This window comes from Microcaecilia unicolor, chromosome 9, assembly GCF_901765095.1.
Source record: "Microcaecilia unicolor chromosome 9, aMicUni1.1, whole genome shotgun sequence".
Classification (NCBI taxonomy): Eukaryota; Metazoa; Chordata; class Amphibia; order Gymnophiona; family Siphonopidae; genus Microcaecilia; species Microcaecilia unicolor.
In genome coordinates this window covers 24,649,044-24,671,474 of record NC_044039.1, presented here as the reverse complement: position 1 = coordinate 24,671,474, position 22,431 = coordinate 24,649,044, and the positions used below count along the sequence as shown (strand labels likewise).

At 45.5% G+C, this 22,431-nt stretch overlaps 1 protein-coding gene across 1 annotated transcript in view; it reads right to left on the bottom strand.

The window, feature by feature from the left end:
• Positions 1–22,431, bottom strand: part of CFAP54 (cilia and flagella associated protein 54) — a 276,413-nt gene that overhangs the window by 59,990 nt on the left and 193,992 nt on the right. The window contains 5 exon segments of the mRNA XM_030214871.1: positions 3,721–3,847; positions 6,491–6,676; positions 13,743–13,900; positions 19,293–19,443; positions 21,766–21,889. Coding sequence (XP_030070731.1) covers positions 3,721–3,847; positions 6,491–6,676; positions 13,743–13,900; positions 19,293–19,443; positions 21,766–21,889 — 746 coding nt within the window.

Here is a 22,431-nt window from a genome sequence, read left to right as displayed (position 1 = left end):
TTTATTATTAGTTACATTTGTACCCCGCAGTGGCGTACCAAGGGGGGGCGGTGGGGGCGGTCTGCCCCAGGTCCACGCTGCTGGGGGGGGGGGGGTGATGCGCCTATTGGCTGAGTCCGTTCGTTCCCTCCCTGCTGCTCCCTCTGTGTGGAACAGGTTACTTCCTATTCCGGGGCAGAGGGAGCAGCAGGGAGGGAACGAGTGGACTCAGCCAACAGGCGCGCGGCACCCCCCCCCCCCCCCCAGCAGGTAAAAATGCACAAGGGGGGGGGGAGAGAGAGTGTAATTTTGCCGGTGGGGGGTGTAATTTCGCCGGTGGGGGGGGGGGCTGTGCTGCACCTGGGGAGGGGGGCGCATCAGCGATCCGCCCCGGGTGTCAGACAGCCTAGGAATGCCACTGGTACCCCGTGCTTTCCCACTCATGGCAGGCTCAATGCGGCTTACATATACAGGTACTTATTTGCACCTGGGGCAATGGAGGGTTAAGTGACTTGCCCAGAGACACAAGGAGCTGCCTGTGCCTGAAGTGGGAATCGAACTCAGTTCCTCAGGACCAGAGTCCACCACCCTAACCACTAGGCCACTCCTCCACTGTTGCTACTATTTGAGATTCCATTAGCAACATTCCATGTAGAAGTCGGCCCTTGCAGATCACCAATATGGCCGCGCAGGCTTCTACATGGAATGTTGCTAGTGGAATAGCAACATTCCATGTAGAATCTCCAATAGTAGCAACATTCCATGTAGAATCTCCAATAGTATCTATTTTATTTTTGTTACATTTGTACCCTGCGCTTTCCCACTCATGGCAGGCTCAGTGCGGCTTACATGGGGCAATGGAGGGTTAAGTGACTTGCCCAGAGTCACAAGGAGCTGCCTGTGCCTGAAGTGGGAATCGAACTCAGTTCCTCAGGACTAGAGTCCACCACCCTAACCACTAGGCCACTCCTCCACAAACAAAACATACATAAACAAGAATAGGAAAATCTCCTGGATCCTCCCCCAGTGTTTCCTCTAGCTCTTTTTACCTACTGCTCTCTCTTCTCAGAGCAAATGCAATCGCTGGTCTTTTCTGCTCACCAGTGTGAACTGGTTGATCTAGGCTAGTTCTATTGTTAATTTTTGTTATATACAATGGTACCAGTGTAGACCACACTAAGACTGCCGGGAGAGTTGCCAACTAGCTCCAGATTCGCCCGACAAGGTTCAGCCAGTCCTGGCCTTACCCCATTGTGGTTCTGATTTCCCCATTGGATTCCCTAAGAGAAGCTAGGCTACAAGTCCCTGCGTGCATTGGGGTAAGCCCGGCACTGGATCGACCCTGTCAGCCAGTGAGTGATCAACAGCAGCAGGAGAACAAACCGACTGTCCTTTGACAAAGCACATGAGCGGAACAGGCACCTGTCGGGACTGTGAGGAGTCCTAGGATTACAAAGGACATATATACAGATAAGTGTTTGTTATCGCCACTGCAGTAAATGAAAAAATTCCGATTGTGAGCATATTGGCCACACTTATGGACAAATGGATGTTTCAAGTTTGATATGAAAGAAGTAAAAAGGACACTATAAGCACAATAAGCACTGTAAAAAAAAGGGATAAAAAATTGACACGGAGGTCAGGGGTTGTCTATGATTATGCTTGTCACATGAGCAAGGCACATCTTATTGATAAGAATATTTTTGCCTTTGTGACTGTATGAGACCCCCCCCCCCCCCCTTTATCACAGCGATACTGTGACCAATCAATTTACAGTGGGGGAAATAAGTATTTGATCCCTTGCTGATTTTGTAAGTTTGCCCACTGACAAAGACATGAGTAGCCCATAATTGAAGGGTAGGTTATTGGTAACAGTGAGAGATAGCACATCACAAATTAAATCCGGAAAATCACATTGTGGAAAGTATATTAATTTATTTGCATTCTGCAGAGGGAAATAAGTATTTGATCCCCCACCAACCAGTAAGAGATCTGGCCCCTACAGACCAGGTAGATGCTCCAAATCAACTCGTTACCTGCATGACAGACAGCTGTCGGCAATGGTCACCTGTATGAAAGACACCTGTCCACAGACTCAGTGAATCAGTCAGACTCTAACCTCTACAAAATGGCCAAGAGCAAGGAGCTGTCTAAGGATGTCAGGGACAAGATCATACACCTGCACAAGGCTGGAATGGGCTACAAAACCATCAGTAAGACGCTGGGCGAGAAGGAGACAACTGTTGGTGCCATAGTAAGAAAATGGAAGAAGTACAAAATGACTGTCAATCGACAAAGATCTGGGGCTCCACGCAAAATCTCACCTCGTGGGGTATCCTTGATCATGAGGAAGGTTAGAAATCAGCCTACAACTACAAGGGGGGAACTTGTCAATGATCTCAAGGCAGCTGGGACCACTGTCACCACGAAAACCATTGGTAACACATTACGACATAACGGATTGCAATCCTGCAGTGCCCGCAAGGTCCCCCTGCTCCGGAAGGCACATGTGACGGCCCGTCTGAAGTTTGCCAGTGAACACCTGGATGATGCCGAGAGTGATTGGGAGAAGGTGCTGTGGTCAGATGAGACAAAAATTGAGCTCTTTGGCATGAACTCAACTCGCCGTGTTTGGAGGAAGAGAAATGCTGCCTATGACCCAAAGAACACCGTCCCCACTGTCAAGCATGGAGGTGGAAATGTTATGTTTTGGGGGTGTTTCTCTGCTAAGGGCACAGGACTACTTCACCGCATCAATGGGAGAATGGATGGGGCCATGTACCGTACAATTCTGAGTGACAACCTCCTTCCCTCCGCCAGGGCCTTAAAAATGGGTCGTGGCTGGGTCTTCCAGCACGACAATGACCCAAAACATACAGCCAAGGCAACAAAGGAGTGGCTCAGGAAGAAGCACATTAGGGTCATGGAGTGGCCTAGCCAGTCACCAGACCTTAATCCCATTGAAAACTTATGGAGGGAGCTGAAGATGCGAGTTGCCAAGTGACAGCCCAGAACTCTTAATGATTTAGAGATGATCTGCAAAGAGGAGTGGACCAAAATTCCTCCTGACATGTGTGCAAACCTCATCATCAACTACAGAAGACGTCTGACCACTGTGCTTGCCAACAAGGGTTTTGCCACCAAGTATTAGGTCTTGTTTGCCAGAGGGATTAAATACTTATTTCCCTCTGCAGAATGCAAATAAATTCATATACTTTCCACAATGTGATTTTCCGGATTTAATTTGTGATGTGCTATCTCTCACTGTTACCAATAACCTACCCTTCAATTATGGGCTGCTCATGTCTTTGTCAGTGGGCAAACTTACAAAATCAGCAAGGGATCAAATACTTATTTCCCCCACTGTATATTCTACCATTTTGTTGTGGAGTATATTTCTAGGATAAGCAGCATAAAATGTATTGTACTGTTTTGGGATCTTGCCAGGTTCTTGTAACCTGGATTGGCCACTGTTGGAAACAGGATGCTGGGCTTGATGAACCTTCCATCTGCCCCAGTATGGCAACACTTATGTACTTATATACTTAACAGAATTTCAGAGCTTCTTTCAGATAGTTGACCCATTTCTAAAGGATAATATATGTTTTTTTTTAATTTGGAGTTTACTCATAGGATATATTTTTCAATAATTATCAAGACTAACGTAAAATTATTTTAACACTTTATAACTTTTCACTTGTATTTCATAATTTACAATAACTGTATATTAAAAGTTCTTACCAATTCGTAGTTTAACTTTGGCTAATATACTGATGTCTGGTAAGTAGATGTTTCTCAAAGGCAGTAATGGACTTGTATGTACACTATCTTCTAAATGTTGCTCAACATCTTGCCCAAAACTAAGAAGCTAAAAAGGATATACAAATATATGACAACAAAATATATTCAGCCACTGAAACTTATTTTTCATATAAATTAGTACAATTGAAAATGTGTCTTAATGTTGTATCTCAACACATAGTGTATATAGGAAGATAGCAATCTTACTTAAGCACACTCCCTCACAGCGTCGCTTTAAGAGGCCTAGGCCTAGGCCTGGGAACCTTAGCCAGGAGAACACGGTTCAGTCAGGGCAGGGCCGTGCCAAAACGGTAAGCGAGGTAAGCACGGCAGGAGGGCGCCGTCCTCTGGGGGGGCGCCCCGCTGCACCATGCTTACCTCGCCCTCCCACTCCCATGTCCCAACTGCCCGCCCTCCCCCCCAACAAGATCCCTTTTAAATTTACCTCCGTCCAGCAGCGAAGGCACAGCATCAGTGAAGGAGGCGGCGCTCCCGACGTCTCTACTAGTCTTCCCTTCGCTCAGTGTTCCGCTTTCTTCTGACGTCAAGGGAATGACGTCAGAAGAAGGCGGGACATTGAGCGAAGGGAAGACTAGTAGAGACGTCGGGAGCGCCGCCTCCTTCACTGACGCTGCGCCTTCGCTGCCGGACGGAGGTAAATTTAAAAGGGATCTTGTGGGGGAAGAAGAGGGCGGGCAGTTGGGACATGGGAGCGGGAGGGCAGGGGAGAGAGAAGCGTGGATGGGAGGGAAGCGATCATTTTCACGGGGGGGTGGGAGCGCACGTACGCCAACTGTTTGTCTGTGGGGGGGGTGCTGGGGGTGCCAACTGATCTTCTGCAGGGGGGCGCCACAGACCCTTGGCACGGCCCTGAGTCAGGGGAAATAAAAGCTTAGGACTGGGGAAATACAGAGAAGTTCAAAGTAGGAAGTAGTGGGCCTGCAGAGTACTCCTAGGAAAAGTTTTTTACCTTGCAAAGTCTGTGCTCTGGTATTCTGTTCTATTCTACAGGATGTGGCAAAAAAGTAACCCCCTAGAGGTTTTTTTGCTGTTTTCTCAGCAACCACTTGGAATTTCACATGAAATTTTACAGCTTTACTATCTACGTTTATATGCTGAGTGGAATGAGATTATCTTTAAACATGACGAAGTTACAGTCTTCTTAGCGTGACCACCCAGCGATTTTCGAGCGTTCAAAAATGTTTGCACTGTAAAACTATCATTATTCTAAAAAAGAAATGGGGTACCAACTTACTGTTAATGATGTCACAGTGACATAGACTTTTGTCTGGGGAGCTATCACAAGCTCCACCCAAAGCCTCAAACAATTGCTGCAGATGGTCTGACACGGCCTGCCATGGGCGCCAATCAATAACGCTGTCAAGAACTTCCCAAAGCAACTGAAGGCCTGTGTTAAAGCTGGGAGGTGGACACTTTGAGCATTCACAGTGACTGCAAAATTCTGACACACGGAGGGGGGCATTTTCAGTATGACATCTAAGTCCAAATTGAGACGTTTTGCTGAAAACGTCTCAAACCAACGTCTAGCATACAGCCATAATCAAACCAGAAAAACATCTAAATTTCTGGTTCAATTATTGCTTGGAGCTAGACGTTTTCAGGCTCAACTCTTCCATCTATAAAGACCATTACAAAAAAAACAATTCCAGGGAAAAATGTAGAAAAAAAGCCATAGGGAAGTCTGTCTGGCAGCACCCCTAATGAATTGGTCACACAGACATCCCAGCAGAGCAAAGGGGCAGCCTAGTAGTCAGTGCAATGGACTTCACATAAAGGAACCCAGGTACAAATCCCACCTAAACTCTTTCATATTGTGTGGGAGCCCGCCAGGAACAGAGAGAAGCTACTGTACCTAAATGTCAAACACTACAATAGCCCTCAGGCTTACAGGTCACTTATATATTTAGGTACAGGAGGTATTTCTATGTTCCAGGAGGGCTCACATATTTGTACTGAAATGAAAGAGCTATAGTGGGAATTGAACCTGGGTCCCATTGACCAATGTCCGCTGTACTGACCACTAGCTTGCTGGTTCCTTAGGTATGGCCATAATATCTGGAACCGTCATACAGCCTGGTATCTACTGTCATTGTCATCTTTGGAGGGGGGTAGGAGGGGAGTCAGTGACCACTGGAGGATTAAGGGGGGGCCATGCCCTCAACCCTCCAGTGGTCAGCTGGTCAGTTAGGAAACCTTTTTCTGACTTAGTCGAGACTGAAACAGTTCTACATAAAAACGTAGGGTCCAATATTCAGGCTGCGATGGTGAATATTTTGCGTTATTTCCAGATATTCAAAGCTGGGACCTATTCGGGCTTCGGTTTTGAGTATCCAGTCATTTTTAAGCTGGCTAACAAATATCCACTTAAGTCAATATTCCTCACTTAAGTGGCCATGGGTTACCATGCAAAAATAGGATATTTATGAGGTAAATCTGGCCACTTAAGGGCTGAATGTCAGCACTTAATCGGCAAGTGCTGACTGTGCCCAGCCAGTGCTGAATATTAGCAGCTAGCCCCACTAAGAAATGTAACCAGTCAGCAAGCAGATAAATTGATTTGCATATCAGGCCTGTATTTCTTTTCTGCTCTGGACATTTTTCTTCTGTTACATTGTCGCAGAAAAATGCTATGTTATGCATTAGATTATTTTAAATACTCTAGGTTAAGAAATAGTCAGCATTTACTTACCTGCTTATTGATCAATTTGTTTGCTTGAATTAGTAAATTTAACTGATCCTTTTCAGAATATTTATGGTCTTTGCCATCCTTTAATCCTGTGACCATTATGTCAGCCAGTAAAGTCTGAGCCTGAACAAGTGTTAACGAAGCCTCAGGAGAAATGAGATGCCTTTTTTCCAGCAAATGGATGATCTCCTATTTGTGAATATTAAAAAAGTTATTGTTTTAAATAAGGATGAGAAACAGAACAGTGAACAGGACAAATTTCCAGTTCCCACTAAGTCATAAGTACATACGTAATGCCACACTGGGAAAAGACCAAGGGTCCATCGAGCCCAGCATCCTGTCCACGACAGCGGCCAATCCAGGCCAAGGGCACCTGGCAAGCTTCCCAAATGTACAAACATTCTATACATGTTATTCCCGGAATTGTGGATTTTTCCCAAGTCCATTTAGTAGCAGTTTATGGACTTGTCCTTTAGGAAACCGTCTAACCCCCTTTTAAACTCTGCCAAGCTAACCGCCTTCACCACGTTCTCCGGCAACGAATTCCAGAGTTTAATTACGCGTTGGGTGATAGATATTTGACAGAGCTACCCGAGAAGTAGAAAAAACAAAGTTGCTTATCTGTAATAAATGTCCTCCATAAACAGCAGGATAATTCAGCCACACAAGTGACATTATCAATGGTGTCAACATAGCTCTCTAAGGGACCCTTTAATAAAACTGCGTGTCTATGCACGCCCAACACGCACCAAAATGGAGTTACTGCAAGGCTACCATGTGGCTCTTGCGGTAATTTCATTTTTGGTGTGCATCTAATATGCATGGCCAAAAAATAATTTTTATTTCTGCCACGCGTATCAGACACGCACCAAGTGGCGTTTGGTGTGTGTAGGTCATTACCGCCCGGTTACCGCGTGAGACTTTAATGCTAGGTCAATGGCTGGTGGTAAGGTCTCAGACCCAAAGTGGACGCACGGCAATTTTCATTTTGCCTTTTTTTACAGGTGCACTGAAAAGTAATTCTGCGTGCGCCCAAAACCTTCACCTACACTACCGCAGGCCATTTTTCAGTGCACCTCAGTAAAAGGACCCCTCAGTCCCCAATGGTCTGAAGCAAACACAGGCGCTAAAGGCCATTAGCGCCAGACTAGCACCTGTATTAGTGAGCGCAGAATGCTCAGAGATTCTAGCATGGGAAACAAGCACGCCGAGGATTAGTGAAAATAGCATGGTAATATAGTCAAATGGATGTTAATGAGGTCATTTCCTTTTTTTTTTAACATAATTTTTATTAAGTCAGAGAAGGGTACAGGAACAAAAACAATTAGTGAATCTCGGGTACTGTTAATATACAGCAATATACAAGAGAGGCCAATTCAAAACCTAGCTTGACCAAGTATATGTACACTTTTCCTCCGACCTTTTTCCCTAATGTCCCCCCTGCATTCCCCCTCCCTCTAACATACCCCTCACCCTCACCCCCACCTGCTTCCCCTCCAACATCCCTTTCCCTCCACCCCACCCTAGGTCTCCGCAGTACCTTTCACCCCATAGAAATTGGCATACCTTTGCCATAACTCTCGATATGCCTTGTGACGGCAGGCCCCTGGCATAGAATGTTGCATAAACACCCAACGCACCATTTCTTTCATCATAGCATGCCATTGAGACATAGATGGAGGGGTTGAGTCTGCCTATACGCCCATACACGTAAGATGCATTTTTTAACCAGCAAAGCGGTCAGGGGCAGATTTCATTAGGTAGTTGGGGCAGGTATCTAGTTTACAGTGAGTGCTGGAGAACCTGCTGATCGCCCGTGCAACTGTATCGACGGTGAGGAGGGCAAACTTTAATCTGAGGAAAGGGGGAGTGGGAGGAGTAGGCTCTTGAACAACACTAGTAGGCGACGTAGGTTAGGAACAATCTCTTTATTTAAATATACACTCGACTCAACATAGCCGTGTTTCGGCGCTACAGACGCCTTCTTCAGGAGTCTTGTGATATATAGATATATTAAGCTCAAAAAGAATGATGCAGGAAAAACAGCTCAGCGTATTCGATTACACTTCACGCTGAGCTGTTTTTCCTGCATCGGCAGTGGATTACAATTGTAGCAGAAGCCTTGCTTTCATTCTTTTTGAGCTTAATATTCGTATATCTATGTATCACAAGACTCCTGAAGAAGGCGTCTGTAGCGCCGAAACACGGCTGTGTTGAGTCGAGTGTATATTTGAATAAAGAGATTGTTTCTAACCTACGTCGCCTACTAGTGTTGTTCAAGAGCCTACTCCTCCTACTCCCCCTTTCCTCAGATTCTACTTTTCGTAGGAATTTGTGTACCTCCACCCTCATGGTGGTTTGGCTTGCTTGGAGGGCAAAATTTAACCAGGTTCTGTCAGCCGGGTATTCTCCAGTGGTTGGGTCCAACTCGTTAAGGAAGTTTTCGATGTCAGTGTTGTCCTGAGGTAGCGTGTTGCGTAGGTTTACAATTTTTTCATTGAAATACTTAGCAAGTTCATCTGCAGATGGGATGTCTGTATTCGATGTAGTGACCAGGTTGGTGTCTAGGAGTTTGTTCACGAGTTGGTATAATTTCTTCGTGTCTTTGTAATCTGTCCCTATTTTAGTTTTATAGTATGATCTTTTGGTCTGTCTTATAGCGTATTTGTACTTTCTTTGTGATTGTTTCCATGTGTTGAGTGTGTGTTCATCTTTTTTTTTTTTTCCATGCTCGTTCAAGTTTTCTGATTGTGTTTTTAGCTTTTCCAGTTCATCGTTGAACCATGGTATCGAGTTATGCTTACGTGAAGATCTTGTTCTTAAGGATGCTATTTCATCTAGTATGCATTTGCATCTTTTATCCCATTCCATGAGGTAGTGTATGGAGTCTGTTTGTGCTGTCCATTCATTGTTATATATCTGTTGCCAGAATGTTTTCATGTCTACTTGACCTCTTGTTCTGTAGGATGTGTGTTCTTGTATTTGGTGTACCCCCTTCTTCTGCCAGTGTAGGGATAAGTTTAGTTTGTAGTGATCAGTCCAGGGTGTTTCTGTCCATTTAATATCTGTTATTAATAAGTTCTGGTCTGTTGAAAGTTTGTGTGAGATGAGATCAAGTGTGTGCCCTTTGACGTGGGTTGTTTGCATTTGTGGCCATTTGAGATCCCATAATTGGAGGAATTCCTTATATTCTCGTGCGTTGATTGATATGATTCCTGGCCCGCTGGACCACCTCTAGCATCACAGCTATCGACCCCAAGACCACCTCACACTGAGGAGAGATCATTCCTGACTCTGCAACTTTTGAATCCATTCCATCAGAAGAAAATCTCGTCCCAGAAGCATATCAAACCAGACACCCAGGTATACTAAGCTCTGCGAAGGCATCAAATGACTCTTGGATGGGTTGACGACCTAGCCCAGGGACTCCAAAAACTGTCTTCCTGCTATTAGCCAATCGAGTCAAAGATTCCCCTTTTCCCTAAATAGGCTGCCATTATAGCTAGACATTTTGTGAAAACTCTTGGAGCTGTTGCTAGCCTAAAGGATGGGATCAGTAGGAATATATTCCTTTTCATTCAAAATGCAGATCATTTCTGTGGCAAGAGTGTATCAAATTATATATGGAAGCATCTTTTACATCCACAAAGCATAGCCATTCACCTTTCAATGCTGTGGAAGAATAGTACTCAGAGAATTCAACCTGAACTTTTCTTTCTTGAGGTCTACTATGGGTTGCAGGGTTGAGCTTATTTGCTCATTTCCTGAAGACCATCTATCAGTTCTGATGGTGAGGCACATTCATTTTCTTCTCTGGTGTGCTCTTTTGTATTGTGATGGCAAGTCTGCAAACATTCTGTGCTGTATGAATCACTTTCAGCAGCCTTGTTTGCACGGAAAGATTGATGTTCTATGCTGTGTAATTTCTTGGCTGTGCTGTGATGTTCTCTTTCTGTGCCCCAGACCATGCTGGATTTGACACCGAGTGCTTTTCTGTTCCTTGTGTACGTCAACATCTGTGTCATTTCTGCTCTGCACAGCAATCTCTGTACTCTGCACATTGTGTTTCTTTCAGTGCTTTTGAGGATGTCACAGAGGGTCTTTCACCTGGATAGTCTTCCTGTTAATTGGGGAGGGGGGGGGGTGAAAACTCTGTTTGTAACCACATAGTGGGGTTTTATTGTGTGCTCCTGTATCTCTTAGCATGCTTTTTTTTCTAAAACTTTCTTTGTATTTGATTTCAGACTCAAGTAGAGTTTGATACAGAAAGAAAATACCGACCAAAAGAAAAAACAAACAAACAATACAGTATAAACAGAAATATATACTTCATTAAGGGCCCCTTTTACACAACAGCGGTACCTATACTGTCACTTTGCCATGCACCAATTTGGCACTACCACCAGGCTAATGCAGAAGCCCAGTGGTCGTGCCTGCCCCCAACGCACACCATTTCCGCTTATGAAAAAGTACTTTTTTTTTTAACACTGGGGGATTACGCATAGGGTTACCATACATCCGGTTTTACCTGGACATGTCCTCTTTTTGAGGGCAACTGGGCGGACAGCCTGCCAGTTTGTCCGGATTTTCTGACAAACGGGTAGGCTGGGCAGGCGGGCCGGCCTAGGGGTGTCCTATCCTCCCCTCCCCTCACCTTACTGTACTGCCCTGGTGGTCTAGTGACCTCTTCGGGGCAGTAAAGAGCCCCCCTTTCCTGCCCGGAGTGGCTGCCTCCAGTCACGGCGCCAATTCAAAATGGCTACTGAGAGTTCAAGCAGCGGCCTCGCGAGACTTCCACGGAAGTCTTGCAAGGTCACTGCTTGAACTCTCGGTTATTCTATGATGCACTCTAACTAACTTCAATCGTGTGCCTCTGAAAAGGGAGTGTGGCCAGGGGCGTGTTGGGGGTTTTCCGAAAGGTTGCACGCGGATTTACAGAATTCACAAACAGTGCGCCTAAGTTGGGTGACAGCATTTACACCTGCTTCTAGCAGGCATTAAGTATGGTGCCCAAACGTTAGGCGCCAGATCTGTGCCAATTGCTATTCTATAAAGGGCACACTCTCTTTATAGAGTAGCGCTTAAGGGGGATTCTATATATGACGCCTAAAAAAATCTGCACAGAAAATCGTTTCGCCTAAGCATATTCTATAAATGGCACCTAGATTTAGGCACGATATATAGAATATGCTTAATTCATATCCCAGCACCTAAAACTATCTGCGTCCATTTACACCAATAAAAACATGGCGTAAATCCCGGTGAATAGAGTTAGGCACACAGGGGCGTATTCTATAACTACACATGTAAATTTTGGAACGCCCACAGAATGCCCATTTCCACACCCATAACTACGCGCCTATTTGGGTGCGTGCATTAGAAGTTAGGCGCACTGCATTACAGAATATGCTTAGTGAGTTGTGCGTGTAAATTCTAATTATTGCCAATTAGTGCTCATTATTGTTTGTCAAGTGCTGTTATCAACGCTGATTGGCTTGTTAAGCTAATTACTTTATGTGCGTTGTTACAGAATACGCTTGGATATTGGCACGGATCTCTAGGTGCACTATACAGAATCCAGGGATTAGCGCTCAATTTTTTTCAGCGCTCAGTTTTCAGCACCATTTTTTAATTCCCTCCTATATGTATAAATAAATAGATATAGATAGATTTCTTTTCTCAAAGACACATTGATCATATAACACATCTCCAGCAACTCCTAAAGGGTAATGCTGCTCATTCACCTTAACCTAGGTAACATCCTAGCACATTTTTCGCATGCTGGTACATTGTGGTCTCAGCCCATGCACCAGGGTCACAGATCATGAGTGTCTGCTACTACCATTTTCAGTCTGAACCCAGTTTGCTATCCACGCAGCAGAATGGAGACCCACTAAATCAGAATCAATGGTGGAGTGATGAAAAAGAAAATCCAAAAGAAACTTTATTTTAAAAGAATCTGAGGGAAAGGGAAATGGGGCTTGATATACCGCCTTTCTGAGGTTTTTGCAACTACAATCAAAGCGGTTTACATATATTCAGGTACTTATTTTGTACCGGGGGCAATGGAGGGTTAAGTGACTTGCCCAGAGTCACAAGGAGCTGCAGGGGGAATTGAACTCAGTTCCCCAGGATCAAAGTCCACTGCACTAACCACTAGGCTACTCCTCCACTCATTCCACCAATAAGAGCCAACCTCATCAGTGATGTCACAATGGCTTGATTGCCCGATACTTGGCTCACTTCTGATATTGTGATGTCATAAGGGAAAGGGAAATGGGACTTGATATACTGCTTTTCTGAGGTTTTTGCAACTACAATCAAAGCGGTTTACATATATTCAGGTACTTATTTTGTACCGGGGGCAATGGAGGGTTAAGTGACTTGCCCAGAGTCACAAGGAGCTGCAGGGGGAATTGAACTCAGTTCCCCAGGATCAAAGTCCACTGCACTAACCACTAGGCTACTCCTCCACTCATTCCACCAATAAGAGCCAACCTCATCAGTGATGTCACAATGGCTTGATTGCCCGATACTTGGCTCACTTCTGATATTGTGATGTCATAAGGGAAAGGGAAATGGGACTTGATATACCGCCTTTCTGAGGTTTTTGCAACTACAATCAAAGTGGTTTACATATATTCAGGTACTTATTTTGTACCAGGGGCAATCCGCCGTCAGAAATTGGCCTTTAATGCATGCCACGGTTCAAAATTTGTTCGTTAAAGGGTCGTTATTGGCTCGTTAAAGTTTAGTGCATCAGGCCCTCACTTCTGTGGCTGACTTTACCCTGCTTGTCTATGGAGAAACACTTTTGCCATGATATAACAGCAAAATGATCAAAGCTGTAATCATATTCTCGTACCACCCAATTGTTCGGGGTGCTTCATCAGGGTAGATCATATTAAGGGGGTCTTTTACTAAAGTGCGCTAGCATTTTTAGCGTGCGCTAAACTCTAGAGACACCCATAGGAATACATCTATTTATTTATTTGTTACATTTGTACCCCACATTTTCCCACCTGTTTGCAGGCTCAATGTGGCTTACATAGTACTGAGAAGGCGTTCGCCATTTTGGTTGATAACAAATGCAAAGTTATATTGTGGTCGAATGAGATCGGTGTGTATCAGGCACCAGGGCGGTCGGAGGGAATGAAGATTGTATATTGTCCAGTACGATCATTGGTTATGTGGTATTGCTGGTTGTGGGGAATTACGGTGGCCCAGTGGTATCCTCCTATCTGCAGTCACACACCTTGAGAAATCGTCTGATGCCCTTCTTCGGACGTCCTTCTTTAAGATCAAGTACAACAGCTTGTAACATCAATTTAGCTTGTGTTTCTGTATCACCAAAAGCATCGGCCTCCACTATTGCTTCTGTTATTAAGCTTGAGCAGTCCAAGACGTTCCACTCTATAAAAATACAGAAAATTGGTTTTGTAGTATTGTTTTTTTTAATTTTGCAATATTTGTGTCATCTATGCAGCACTGTTATTTTGCTTAAAATTCACCTAAACTGTGATACTACTACTACAAATCATTTCTATAGCGCTACCAGTCGTATGCAGCGCTTCACAACTGAACATGAAGAAAAGACAGTCCCTGCTCAAAAGAGCTTACAATCTGAATCAGGACAGACAAACAGGACAAATAAGGGATAAGGGTAGGACAGACAGAAGGACACATAGGAATGATTCTAAATGGAATGTTGCTACTATTGGAAATTCTGTTGCTACTATTTGAGATTCTACATGGAATGTTAATGTTGCTATTCCACTAGCAACATTCCATGTAGAAGCCTGCCCTTGCAGATCAGCAACGCGGCCGCGCAGGCTTCTGTTTCTGTGAGTCTGACGTCCTGCACGTACGTGCAGGACGTCAGACTCACAGAAACAGAAGCCTGCGCGGCCGCGTTGCTGATCTGCAAGGGCAAGCTTCTACTACTACTATAAATCATTTCTATAGCGCTACCAGTCGTACGCAACGCTTCACAACTGAACATGAAGAAAAGACAGTCCCTGCTCAAAAGAGCTTACAATCTAAATCAGGACAGACAGACAGGACAAATAAGGGATAAGGGTAGGACAAACAGATAGGACACATAGGGAAAAGGGACTATTGATAAAGTATATGACATCCTGCAGGGTGATAGAATACAAAATATTCACTTAGGGACTGGTAAAATGACTGATTACTAAATAATCATTTTCTATCGAAGATCTCTATATATAAAACGCACCTCCAACATTCTAATGAAGCCTCCATAAGTCCCAACATTCTAAATCTGTGGTGGTGTAGATCAAAGTTTGCCCATGAGTGTTTGCCCTGCCCTCGCCCGTAAGGGAAGGGATGCTACTTTAGCTATCATAAGAGGGGGGGAAAAAAGGGGGGGCAAAGGGGAAGAGAGGAGTAGGGGGGGGGGAAACACACTCACTCTCTCACACTCACTGTGTCTCACATATGCACTCGCACACAGTCATTCTGAAACACACACACTCACTCACAGATACACAACCACACAGACACAATCTCTCTCTGACACACAATCGCACAGTCACTCTCTCTCTCTCACACAGTCACTCTCACACACACACTCACTCAAATATACACACTACGAGGAAAACCTGGCTAGCGCCCTTTTCATTTGTTTCGGAAACGGGCCTTTTTTACTAGTATTCTATATTTTATCCAGTAGAGTCAGAGTCCCTTTTACTAAGCTGCGTAGACGCCTATGCACGCCCAACATGCGTCAATTTTGAGTTATCACCTGGCTACCATGTGGCCTTTGTGGTAATTTCAGTTTTGACGTGCGTCCGCTACGTATGCTGGAAAATATTTTTATTTTCTGGCGCACGGGTGGTAATAGGCATTTTATGCGCGTACACCATTACCGCCCGGTTACCATGTGAGACTGCTAGGTCAATGGTTGGTGGTAAGGTCTCAGACCCAAAATGGATGCGCGACAATTTTCATTTTGCCGCACGGCCCTTTTCGGCAAAAATTTAAAAAGACATTTTTTTTTACAGGTGTGTTGAAAAATGATTCTGCGCGCGCCCAAAACACGTGTCTACACTACCGCAGGCCATTTTTCAGCGTGCCTTTGTAAAAGGGCCCCTCAGTTTCTAAGAAGGAACATTGCTCCGTCATACGGGGCCTAATTCAGCCCAAAATAGTTTCAGCCACAGGAAACCCCTACATTAATCAAGTCAAAAAGCTGGGTCTTGATTTGTGGGCAGCATGTCATTTTCCAGATGGGGCAGACACTCCTACCATACCTTCTTTATCAGATGGAAGGTCTGCTCTGTTACTCAGTCACAAACAGGAAGGCCAAATCCTCCACTGGAAGACAGGCACCAAACAAACAAACAAAAAAAGAGTAGAGCAATAGAACCTCTCGCAGCTGGTGTTCAAAATTGTCTTTATTAGAAATTATAAGAGTGACCCAACACAATTTGTGTTTCGGCCTCACCGGCCTGCATCAGGGGTCTAGGAAACTGTCATCCAATAAATGTTCCTAGTTTGGTCATTAACAGATAAAAACTCTGCACGATCATCACTCCAGGAAGGAGTGGAGGAGTGGCCTAGTGGTTAGGGTGGTGGACTTTGGTCCTGGGGAACTGAGGAACTGAGTTCGATTCCCACTTCAGGCACAGGCAGCTCCTTGTGACTCTGGGCAAGTCACTTAACCCTCCATTTCCCCATGTAAGCCGCATTGAGCCTGCCATGAGTGGGAAAGCGCAGGGTACAAATGTAACAAAAATAAAATAGATACTATTGGAGATTCTACATGGAATGTTGCTACTATTGGAGATTCTACATGGAATGTTGCTATTCCACTAGCAACATTCCATGTAGAAGCCTGCACGGCCACATTGGTGATCTGCAAGGGCTGACTTCTACATGGAATGTTGCTAGTGGAATAGCAACATTCCATGTAGAATCTCCAATAGTAGCAACAATGGAGGAGTGGCCTAGTGGTTAGGGTGGTGGACTTTGGTCTTGGGGAACTGAGTTCGATTCCCGGCACAGGCAGCTCCTTATGACTCTGGGCAAGTCACTTAACTCTCCATTGCCCCATGTAAGCCACATTGAGCCTGCCATGAGTGGGAAAGCGCGGGGTACAAATGTAACAAAATAAAGTATATAGTACACAGCGTAAACTCTGTGCTATTTATCCACAGAGTTTGTGATGTACTATATACTGTAAAAATGCCATTTTTAAAATTTTTTGACCGAAAATAGATGTGCAGCAAAATGAAAATTGGTGCATGTCCATTTTGGGTCTGAGACCTTACCACCAACCATTGACCTAGTGGTAAAGACTCACGTGTTAACCGGGCAGTAATGGTCTATGGTCTTTTATTGCCCGGTAGCGCTGTGCACCAGAAAATAAAAAGTATTTTTCTGGCGAGTGTAGGGGATGCACGTAAAATATGACATTACCAGCCGGGCCATGCAGTAGCCGAGCAGTAATCTCAAATTGACACATGTTGAAAACAGATCGCTAGAGAGGAGGGGAGGGCAGGGGGAGAGAAGAGATCGCTGGACATGGAGAGAAGGGGAGGGCAGGGAGAGAGAAAAGAGATCGCTGGAGAGGAGGGGAGGGCAGGGGGAGAGAAGAGATCGCTGGACATGGAGAGAAGGGGAGGGCAGGGGGAGAGAAAAGAGATTGCTGGAGAGGAGGGGAGGGCAGGGGAGAGAGGAGAATTGCTGGCCATGGATGGAAGGAGGGGAGGGCAGGGGAGAGAGGAGAATTGCTGGCCATGGATGGATGGAGGAGAGGGCAGGGGAGAGAAGGGGAGGGCAGGGGGAGAGAAGAGATCACAGGACATGGATGAATGGAGGGGAGGGCAGGGGAGAGAGGAGAATTGCTGGACATGGATAGATGGATGGAGGGGAGGGAAGTCAGGAAGGAGATGCACATGGATGGAGGGGAGGGAAGGGAGAAAAAATGCTGGACATGGATGGAGTGGAGGGCAGGGAAGAGAGGAGAAATGTTGGACAAGGATGGAGAGAAGGAAAGACAACGGAAGGAGATGCACACAGATGGAGTGGAAAGGAGAGAGGAGAAATGATGGTCATGGATGGAGGGGAGGGAAGACAGAGGAAGTAGATGCACATGGATGGAGGGGAGGGGAGGGGAGTGAGGAGAAATGCTGGATATGGATGGAGGAAAAATTGCTGAATTTAAGGGCTGGATGGAATATTTTGAGGGCAGATGTTGAAACTGGAGAAAGGATAGGGACAGGGCTACAGATGGTAGACAGGATGCATAAGGACACAGGAGGATGGTGGACATGGTTAGAGAAAAAATATCAAATGGAATGAAGACACTGCATAAAACAGAAGACACTGGGACCAAAGCGAATAGAAAAACTAAATGATCAGACAACAAAGGTAGAAAAAAGTATTTTATTCAGAATTTATTAATTGGAATATGTCAGCTTTTGGAAATGTGCATCTGTGATATTTTGCATGTAAGTTCCAATTTTCCTGGTATTGCTGCATACTGAGTCTGACTTCTTGAGGTAACTTTCCAGTTCAGTATTTTGGCTTCATATCTGTTGTGTCATGTGTTTTTCATGTGTGATCAAGATGCAGTATTCTGCTAGCGTCAGTGGCGTACCAAGGGGGGGCGGTCCGCCCCGGGTGCACGCCGCTGGGGGGGTGCCGCGGTGCGCGCCTGTCAGCTGAGTTCGCTGACTTCTCTAACTTCGCTACAGCTCCCTCTGCCCCGGAACAGGTTACTTCCTGTTCCGGCCGGGGCAGAGGGAGCTGCAGCGAAGTTAGCGAACTCAGCTGACAGGTGCGCGCCGCGGCACACCCCCCCCCCCAGCAGTGTGCACCCGGGGGGGGTGTCATTTCACCGGGGGGGGGGGGCGCGGGGGGGTAATTTCCCCAGGGGGGGCCGCGCTGCACCCAGGGGGGGGGCGCATCGGCGATCCGCCCCGGGTGTCATGCCGGCTAGGATCGCCAATGGCTAGCGTGTAGTATTTGCAGCCCTTTTTGTTTTTTTTGTTTGTTTGTTTCACTAGTTTGTGTACTGGTGTTTTAGAGCCCGATGTAATTATAGGTTGTAGCTGATTTTTTTTGTCTACATTTTTATTAGTTTATAATCAGTCTTCAGGGTTCTTGTTTTGGGCCTAGGGTCTTGTGTACTATTTTCAATGCTACATTTTTATATGCTCCATGGCTAGTAAAATGGATGTGGCTAATGTGGGGGTGTGGCTACGATGGGGGCGGAGCCATAGATAGTGACCCCGCCCTTAAGGTTGGCACGATATGAGTACCGGCACCTTTCCTCCTACAAAAAAAGCACTGAGAAGAAGAGAGAAAAAAAATCAACAAAGCAAAAACATAAACAAAGGTCTGCTGTGTCACCAGAGCCCCAGACCCCAGGACAGTGGCATACCAAGGGGGGGGCGGTGGGGGCGGTCCGCCCCGGGTGCACGCTGCTGGGGGGTGCCGCGGCGTGCACCTGTCAGCTGCGAGTTTGAATCGCTACGCTAAATTCTGTCGTTCGCTGCAGCTCCCTCCCTCTGCCCCGGAACAGGTTACTTCCTGTTCCGGGGCAGAGGGAGGGAGCTGCAGCGAACGACAGAATTTAGCGTAGCGAACTCGCAGGCGACAGGCGCACGCTGTGGCACCCCCCCCCCCCCCCCCCCGGGGCGGGCACCCGGGGGGGGGGGGTATCATTTTGCTGGGGGGGGGGCCGCATCGGCAATCCGCCCCGGGTGTCATCGAGGCTAGGAATGCCACTACCCCAGGATATCACACTACAGTCACCACCAGCTGAGTTCCTTACCTTGTATGGCTCCAATGCCGTGCACTTTTGTTACCAGTATAGTGATTAGTGCATGACGACATCTTAACCAGAGGTGTATGTTCAAACGGTCTCTGAGTTCTATGTTATAGGGCAAGTGCGAATCATCAGTATCCATATCCTGTGCAGATTTCTAGAAGTAAGGCACAATATTTTATGATGCTGTGGTAGAAAAACAATAACAAAATAACAAGTTCCTTCCTGGATCTGAAACATTTTTTTTTTTATTATAAATTTAAAAAGAAGATAAAACAAATAGACCAGCAAGCAGTATAACTATGGCAATTGCCCAAATCATCATACAGTAACTGCAAAGCCTCTGTGTTAAGTGTTACATAGTAACATAGTAGATGACGGCAGAAAAAGACCTGCACGGTCCATCTAGTCTGCCCAAGATAAACTCATATGTGTATACCTTACTTTGATTTATACCTGTCTTTTCCAGGGCACAGACCGTATGAGTCTGTCCAGCAGTATTTCCCGCCTCCCAACCACAAGTCCCGCCTCCCATCACCGGCTCTGGCACAGACCCCGTATAAGTCTGCCCTCCCCTATCCTAGCCTCTCAACCACCAACCCCTCTTCCCCCCCGCCACCCAATTTCAGCTAAGCTTCTGTGGATCCATTCCTTCTGCACAGGATTCCTTTACGCCTGTGTTAAGTGTTAAGGACATTTCCCAGCATCTGCCCACGAAGTTAACACAGAGAAAACATATTTACCCCACGTTAAAAGCATGACAAATAATGCGGATGTACTTAAGTGGTTAACAATCAAAAGCTAAAAGAAACCAGTAGAAAGAGTAGAATCAGATGATAAAGAGAAGATCAGATGCTGATCATTCATGCCACCCGTGCTCGCCCTATTCATGAGTCCTCATGGAAAAAGATGAGGATGTTTTGGCATAGAATTCTACATTTTTTTTTAATAGTTTTTTATTCGAGTAGTTTCAAAGGTACTCAAGGCTCCTTTAGCTCCCCTGAGGTAGACTGAACCGAGGCACAAGCAGTCAAATTTCAGGACAAATTGGGGAGGGAGGGACCCAGCCACCTGAGTGTAACACTCCCGAGGGGACAAGAAATCCCCGCAGATCTCAGCCACTATCCAGACACTAGCATTGCTCTGGGGCCATGAGAGGAAAAAGTCTGTCTTTTTTTAAGCCAAGGATAAAGGGGAAATAAGGGAATGTTCAAGAACCTGGGTTATTCCACTTTGACCTACTAGGCCGACTGGACTGCACAGGCTTACCATCTACCCCCTGCTGAGAAATACTGATTCTGAAGAGGGGCAGTTATAGGCTCATTTAGGGGGTGCTTTTACTAAGGCGTGTTGAAAAATGGCCTGCGGTACTGTAGACGCGTGCTTTGGGCACACGCAGAATCATTTATTTATTTTTGTTACATTTGTACCCCGCGCTTTCCCACTCATGGCAGGCTCAATGCGGCTTACATATTGTATACAGGTACTTATTTGTACCTGGGGCAATGGAGGGTTAAGTGACTTGCCCAGAGTCACAAGGAGCTGCCTGTGCCTGCAGTGGGAATCGAACCCAGTTCTGCAGGACCAAGGTCCACCACACTAACCACTAGACGACTCCTCCACTAGCAACATTCCATGTAGAAGCCTGCCCTTGCAGCCACGCAGGCTTCTACATGGAATGTTGCTAGTGGAATAGCAACATTCCATGTAGAATCTCCAATAGTAGCAGCATTCCATGTAGAATCTCCAATAGTATCTATTTTATTTTTGTTACATTTGTACCCCGTGCTTTCCCACTCATGGCAGGCGCAATGCAGCTTACATGGGGCAACGTAGGGTTAAGTGACTTGCCCAGAGTCACAAGGAGCTGCCTGTGCCTGAAGTGGGAATCGAACTCAGTTCCTCAGTTCCCCAGGACCAAAGTCCACCACCCTAACCACTAGCGTACCTGTAAAAACTGCGTTTTTTAAATTTTTGCCGAAAATGGACACGCGTCAAAATGAAAATTGTCGCGTGTCCATTTTGGGTCTGAGACCTTACCGCCAGCCATTGATCTAGCGGTAAGTTCTCGCACGGTAACTGGGTGGTAATGGTCTATGCGTATAAAATTCCGATTACCACCCATGTGCCAGAAAATCAAAATATTTTCCGGCGCATGTAAAAACTGAAATTACCGCACGGGCCATGCAGTAGCAGGGCGGTAACTCGGAATTGCCGCGCACTGGGTACGCACAGACGCTTATTCAGCTTAGTAAAAGGGCCCCATAGAATTCTAAATCTCCACCTGCTGGCAGGAGTGCATAACCCATTAGTCTGGCCCAGTCTGGAGGGACAATAAGGAAATATGAAATATTCCCCCCTTGCAGCAAGGCACAATTAAATTTACCACACAAATCACTAATCTGTAGCTTAAGAACTATTTCTATTAGGGTCATTATGTACAAGAAAGGTATTTCAGCATTAAGAGACCTGAACATACAAGCTCTTTCGTTTTTCTGGCTAGCTTCCATGCAGAAGGAGTAACTTGTTTTTGGTTTGGATGCTTTATCTTGAAAATGTCTGCATCCTGGAGAAGATGAATTATGGAGACAGCCACAGCTACACTAGAGACAAAAAATTATTACAGTGAGATACTGATACAATAAATACCAAACGTCATCTTGTCAGAAATCTTTAGACCCAGGACCCAGTAGTCAATGTACCAATATTCAGATATGATATGATTGACAAACATACAATTTTGATAATGAAGGGGGGGGGGGGGGGGAATATACTGGAAGGAAACATTTTGCAAGAACATTTCAGTTTGACAGAAGGTGGATTAGAGATGGGGATTTTTTGTTTTAATTTTATGAAAGTCCAAATTACAGGGTATTAGATGATATAGTGCGTTTTGACAGCACTAGTCGTAGGAAGCATGAAACTGCCCAAATAAACACCTCCTTGTCATATCACTATGATGTGCTCTATAAATAATGCTGGACTTGCAGAAAACATTGCTCTGAAAAATGTCAGGTTTTTCCTTTTCATCAATCTCAGATGAGACTTTGGTGCTTATTTGTAGTTATGACGCCACCAAAATAATATATGTAGCAGCATCGTTACTTTGTCAGTTTCTGTGCAGACGTTTGTTGACAGGGGAGAT